Source organism: Vitis riparia, chromosome 11 (assembly GCF_004353265.1).
Source record: "Vitis riparia cultivar Riparia Gloire de Montpellier isolate 1030 chromosome 11, EGFV_Vit.rip_1.0, whole genome shotgun sequence".
NCBI classification, from domain to species: domain Eukaryota; kingdom Viridiplantae; phylum Streptophyta; class Magnoliopsida; order Vitales; family Vitaceae; genus Vitis; species Vitis riparia.
The window spans coordinates 18,386,069-18,392,566 of NC_048441.1; the positions used below are offsets into that span (position 1 = coordinate 18,386,069).

Sequence of the window (6,498 nt, forward strand, 5' to 3'; positions counted from 1 at the left end):
ATAAAAATAAACACCTTCTAAGTCTTACCCTCTTATATACGTCTCCCTTCCATGCAAATAATTGTGTGTGATATCATTCATACTTTTTATCAAAACCCATTCAACATGGGAACTTGAGATATTTTATTCTTTTTCTTTTATACAAAATAAATACGTGTCTGTGCGTGAGGGAGAAAGAGAGATAATTTGATGGGTTTGACCCATCTTTGTAGAAGAAAAAAGGTTACCAATTAGCATTAGATAAAATTTTAGAGTATGAGTGTGTGATTTAAAAACAGTTTTTTATTTTTAAACTTACAAAATTGTTTTTAAAATTTTTTTTATACTGTTTGGTAGTTGATAGAAACCAATTTTTAAAAAACAAATAAGAGTCATTTATACTGAATGTCATCCTTGTCAAGATAACCATTTGTTACCATGTGCTTATTATGGAAGTAGGATGAGCCATCCTTATAAAGAGCCGTAAGCTTCCAATGTTTAAAATTTTAAACACAATCATACAAACACCCCCAAGTAGCATCAACCCACCACCACAACTACTTTCATGCCCAATACCTACCACTGTCCACTACCATGGACACTCATCACCAGGGCGGCGGCCGCGGTCCACCACAACCAGGTCCCCATTATCCCTATTGGCCAACCCATTACCATGGTCGGTGTCAACTTCCAGGTCCCACCACTGCCAGTCTTACAAGTCACAACCACATCTTTCCGAAAGGACATGTCCTTTAAAATCCAGTATCTAAGTGCATCTTATAAAGATTGAGGAAATGAGCAACAGTTGGATTAGGATTAGGACACCCATTAGATACTGGCATGAACCTGTGAAAGCAGAAGTCAATATAGATAACCCACAGGGAAGGTGGATTTGGAATATTAGCAAGGATGATGGGACAGGAAGAAGAACACTGGCTGTTTGCATGGGAGGAAATTGTTGGGTTGCAATCATGTCGTTTTTAAACATGGTATGATTCACCAAATGATGGGTCTTAGAATAAGCTCATGAGGTATAATGTTGAATACCAGAAAAGGTTTGACCTACCCTTACTAGATACCAATTAGTTTTTGGATATGGTGATCAAAACTCGATCCAACTAGTATCAAAGCATAAAAGCCAAGGGTCATGAGTGGGATTTCACAGTACAGTATATTGGGATGCAACAATGCATAAAAGGTCTTAAAACAGGATTGCAAGGTTTGCTGTTATTAAACGTCATGAAAGGTTTGATCGACCCTTAACGGACACCAATTGATTTTCAAATGAGATGATCAAAACCCAATCCAAGAAAAATATATACTTTGGCACAGCACGGTTCACCCTTTTTCCTAAAACAAGTTAAGAGTTCTCTTTCTTTTTCAGACTATTGGAAATTTGGAACCATACAACTGAAATCCAATTGAATGAATAGACCAGGGAATGGAGGGGATTGGGGAAGGGAGAGTGTTTGGTTGTAAGACACATTTATGCCCATTTCTCCAACACACGACAACGACAACCACAACAAGAGAGAGAAGAATTGAACATACCTGCAACCATGAAACTGCAATTCCTCAGCTCCTTCACATTCGAATGGCACCTGTTGTTAGAGTTTGAAACTAGAATTCAACAAGAACTCTCACCAACATCTCAATGTAACCAGACACAAACAGGCATAAACCAAAGCCCAGGTGCCCAAACAAAAATCAGAAACATCAAAACTTCATTTTTGACACCAGATGATAAACATGACTAGTCTTTGCAGTTGCAGAGATTGTCAGTATGAAAGGGAACCATATAAAATTATAAAAAAGATTTTAGTATTGGATTCACAAAAATTGTAGCGACAAACAGAAACAACAGTCAGGTGAATAAGCACATCTAGTCCATTAGACAAATGCAGGTACCACCACAGAAGCCATTCACATAATTCTCATAAACTTGGTTCAAAAAATTGTAACCTGGAGGAAAATGCTATAAACAGAAGAGAAGACAAGATGAAGAAATGAGGAAAAAATTGTGAAACCTATAACCTCAAGTGGACACTCTCCCTATGAAATATAATCTTGTTATTCCCAAATATAGGATTAAACTGAAGAAAAACCAAGGAGATGATGATTAAGTGATGATCTTGAAATAAATTTCAAGGCTTGGATAAGATAAATCTCCTTGCCATCATACTGTCAAATTTTCAACAATCACTGTCCATCCACTTAGTCATTGAGATTGCTGATTGTTCACATTTAGTTCACATATAAAAAGGGCCATCACTTACTTGCCACCTGCCTTTACATGGATGGTATCAATTGACAATCGCAAAGTGAGTTTCCTGGATGGTTTTTATTCATCATTCCAAAGTAGGCGAACAAGGATTTTTCCGTCTCAAGGACCAAACTACCAGTATCTTGTGGGGTGTTATTGAGAGAAGATCGCCTTTCCACCATATCAGCATTTAACAAAAATAAGATAACAAGTGATGATTCCAGAATACATGTTCTCTTTCCAAAGACCTTGTCTCTAAGGGTGTACAATTAAGTGTAAACACATTGTCCAAATAAAGAGAGAGAGAATCGGTTATAACGTTTAAATGGTATTCACATTATCTAAGCATTGAAGCATTCAAATAAAAGATTCACATTCAAGTATGAAACTAACATTTATATCTTTGTTCTCAATATTACAATTTCATCACCACTACTACCTGTGAAAGCTATAGTATTTACACGGGTCTCCAGTTCATTAGAATCAAATGTTCTTTAATATAAAAACCTTCCAGAAACACATGACTCTATCTGGCTCCTATATATTTACCTTATCCCTGTTGAAAAATCTACTTCAAGAATCAATGATGTTGAAGGAAAATTTAGACAGCAGCTGCGGGATTCCTGCTATTATCGGTCCATATGTCTACAAAATGCAACAACTTATACATATCAAAACTCATTGTGGCAATTATTCCACTAAACTCTTGTGGATATTTGGATTTTAAGGAAATTGAATCAGCCCATTGCATCTTAAATAGCATTTTAGCACACAAGTTATGCAAGCAATATGGAGACAGCATCATGATTATCAAATAAAATAGAAACGATGTCATTAATTAAAATCCTGAAATTCCCGTATTTCAAACAAATGTCATGAATCAGGCACACAATAGCCTCATGAAAAATCCCATGCAAACATAATGGCGTGATTTAATCTCCATGGATCATCTAAACAGCCATCTCAATGAATTTCTGTACCTTGTCATTTTCATGGAGCTGGCACAATGGAATTGCAAGCAATTTTAGGTTTTTTGGTACGATGAACTTCCGACTTGGTGGTAACTTTACAAGAAAGAGTTTTGTACATTCCTAAACAATGAGACAAGCAAACAAAATCAACTATTTATGCCACCAGAACTAAAAGGAAGCAGCTTGAGCAGATCAATTACCTTAGGATTTTTTACATTAGGTGGTAAGTATGGATACAACAATGTTTCAAAGTCAGGCCTCCACCACATCCCAAGACATTCTCCTACCTAAACATCAAGAATAAGTGCATCTCTATAGCTCACAATGAGAAAACCGCAATGGAAATGCAATAGCAAACACTTGCATACCTCCCAGTCAGATCCATCTCCATCTTCATTGACAGAAAGCTTGCGTGATAACTTACGTTTCAATCCATTAATCTCTGAATAGTAAATAATTTCCCGGCCAGTAAAATTAGCTTTCTGAATTTCAAGTTTCTAGAATATCTAATTAGGATGGTAACTTACCTGATTCACCTGGTCTTAAGCGACCACCAGGAAGCTTAAAGAAGGAATTTTTCACTTGCAACAGCAACAAATGAGGATGCTTGAACAACTCAACCTGATTTAGCAACCATACAACCTTTCAATATAGTATCATAAGCAATAATCTCTTATTCAACAGGAAAGAAGTTGCCAATATCAAGCTTTGTAGTAGAACAATATCAGAAGATAAAAACAACCAATAACCATTCTCCAGGTAAGTCATAAGATGGAACTCTAGTTACCCTTTCCATGGACAATAGAGACTTGAAGAACCCTGGCTTGTTGTTTATGGAATAATTCTGAACCTTCAAAGCTTTGGATATATATAATTTAAAATTATTACTAGATATCTGACGCAATCATTCTTTCACACATCTCTTGTCCAAACTGTGAAAAAGACTACAGAGCAGCCAAGAGGAACTGCCTCGATAAGTGGCATCAACAAAGGGAACAATGATTAGGCCTTAACTCAAATGTATGGTGAATTCCTAAAATGATTTGAAGTCCCACTAGCTTGTCCCATACCACAGTTACTAAGATGACCTACATGAGATGTGGTCTATGTTCTTACACCTTATCAGCTTAATCCTATATTGGCATGACCCTCCCACCAAAACAGTTCATAATAAGCTTCTCTAGACCACCCTCCAATTTAGTTCTATAAGCACTGCTCTTCCCATGCCCAAACAACAAACTCCAAGCTCACCCCTACACAGCATATTTATCTATGAGGGAGTTTTTGGGATTAACTAAGTCACTCCTAGACTGCTCAAACCCCCATACTATGCTTTCGACCCACAATTACCAGTAAACCTAGTAATAAACCTTTGTATTCAAAACCCACGCCCACGAATGAACAACTATTTTAATACAAAGTGACATCTTCACAAATATCAACATCTAGACACTAGATGTGCAGCTGATCATCAATCATCAAGCATTTCAATCATCAGTCAAGAATTACAAGAAATAATCGATCAATAGGGTATCGACACCATACCCAATCAAACACAAAATCCGTCGAGAAAATAAAGAGAAAAAGCAGAGAGCTAACCAGAATAACTGCCACCACACAAGTCCTCGACCCATATCTAGAATAGCTGGACAAGAACAGAGAAAAAACAAAAAATTCAAAAACCCCCATAATAACAAACAAAAAAAAAACAATGGCCCACTAAATAATGAAGAGAAAGAGACTTGGATTTCATTCTGAGAATTCGATCAGCCAAGGTTTCCTCCTTGAGGAGAAGGGGGTCTTTAGAACCAAAGTAGTAACAACTGAGAGGGTAAATGTCCAGAACATGATTACTACTGTCACCGCTGCTGCTCCGATCACCATCTGCAGATGAACCCATTTCATAATTCATCCTGAAAAATCAGAGACAAGGCTTGGGGGAAGGCCGAGAACAACCGAGAAAGGAAAAAGCGCTGTGGATAAGCGAAGTAGCAGACGGGTCTGTGACGCAGCACAATGTCCGAATGTTAGGTGACTTTGGACGTGGCGGTCCAAGAAGGGATGTGGGTGATATGGCCCAAATGGACAGGGAGTAATGGCGAAGGGTTGGACTCATATTCAGCCATATGTCTCTCATTTTTTATTTTTTATTAGGTCAGATAGATAGAGAGAATCATCACCCCACCTTTCCTCAAAACTAATCCACAAACAATTTCAAATTTTGGTACTAAACTCAAAACAATCCATAATTAATTTCAATTTAATTTGGGTTACACCAACACAAAGGTTCCAACCACTCAAGTTTAGTATAATGAAAATTTTATACTATATTTGGTTCTTGAATTAATCGGATTAAAAGATAATCGAATTGAGATAAGTTATGATTAAATGATTCTTAAGTTAGATCGAGGTTTGAGCGACAACAAATATGATTTGGCTTTTATTTTTAGTTTTTATATTTAATTAAGGATATTTTTAAAATTTTTTGCCTACCAAGATATGACATGGGACGTAAAAGATATGTAATTTAAAATTTTGAGATATGACTTAATAATATTTAGTATTATATTTTTAATTAATACGAAAAAATAAAAGTACTTAAATAATTTATTAGTATTTTATTTTAAAAAGGTGAGAAATATTTTACTCTTGGGGCATCCCAAATATGATTTTTAAAAAAAATAAGAATTCATTTTTTAAGTAAAAAAAAAAATGTTTGACAGATATTTAATTAAAAAATTAATAAGAATTTATTATCACATGGAATAAGGTGAAGAATTTATTACCAAGGAGAAAAAATTATTTTCATATTTGGATTTTATAAATTGAATTTTATTTCTTTAAATAATTGATAATTGTTTTTAAAAACCATTTTTTTATAAACTGTTTTTAAAAAAAATATTGATTCTCGGTTTCCAATAACTTATTTATACTTATGAATTTTTAATTAAATATTCAAATATTACTTTACAAATTTAAGTTTTTTTTTTTAAAGTATTCTTAATTGAAAATATAAAAATTATTTTAAAAAATATTTGTATATTACATATAAGAGCACACTATTTTTATGGAGAATAAGTTAAAAAACGTATTTGAATTAATATACAAAATTTGATTTGATTATTTCAAACAATACAAAGTTGTTTTTAAAAACTGTTTTTCAAAAACAATTTTTTATGATAATTATTTTAAATTAGTAGATAAATAATTTGTAGGATGAGAAATTCCAAAAGAAAATAAATTAATAGATAAGTTAAAAAATAAAAAATTGATGAGAAAAGTCTT

General features: G+C 34.3%; 1 protein-coding gene across 4 annotated transcripts; it reads right to left on the reverse strand.

Annotated features, from left to right (window-relative positions):
* Nucleotides 1-431: 431 nt before the first annotated feature.
* Nucleotides 432-5,297, reverse strand: LOC117924507 (pre-mRNA cleavage factor Im 25 kDa subunit 1). 4 transcript variants are annotated; one of them, XR_004652809.1, is made up of 9 exons: nucleotides 4,956-5,293; nucleotides 4,813-4,858; nucleotides 3,741-3,834; nucleotides 3,582-3,655; nucleotides 3,414-3,500; nucleotides 3,223-3,333; nucleotides 2,792-2,887; nucleotides 1,531-1,580; nucleotides 432-825 (listed from the first exon to the last, which is right to left on the reverse strand). XR_004652809.1 is itself a non-coding variant. In XM_034843130.1 (8 exons), exons 1-7 carry the CDS (start codon nucleotides 5,123-5,125, stop codon nucleotides 2,816-2,818), a joined length of 654 nt encoding a protein of 217 aa, XP_034699021.1. In that variant the 5' UTR covers nucleotides 5,126-5,293; the 3' UTR covers nucleotides 432-1,580; nucleotides 2,792-2,815. The 4 variants fall into 4 exon arrangements, 3 of the variants coding, with proteins under 3 accessions (XP_034699021.1, XP_034699022.1, XP_034699020.1); XM_034843130.1 differs by having other exon boundaries at nucleotides 432-1,580; XM_034843129.1 differs by lacking the exons at nucleotides 432-825; nucleotides 1,531-1,580 and having other exon boundaries at nucleotides 2,585-2,887; nucleotides 4,956-5,292.
* Nucleotides 5,298-6,498: the final 1,201 nt, after the last annotated feature.

What these genes read in the sequence shown, in the direction of transcription:
- LOC117924507 (XM_034843130.1), bottom strand. Translation starts at nt 5,125, where the DNA reads ATGAATTATGAAATGGGTTCATCTGCAGATGGTGATCGGAGCAGCAGC. An exon ending in GAGATGGATCTGACTGGGAG is followed by an intron (nt 3,501 to 3,581) that starts GTATGCAAGTGT and finishes CTTGATGTTTAG; the next exon opens with GTAGGAGAATGTCTTGGGAT. An exon ending in AGCTCCATGAAAATGACAAG is followed by an intron (nt 2,888 to 3,222) that starts GTACAGAAATTC and finishes TGCATTTTGTAG; the next exon opens with ACATATGGACCGATAATAGC.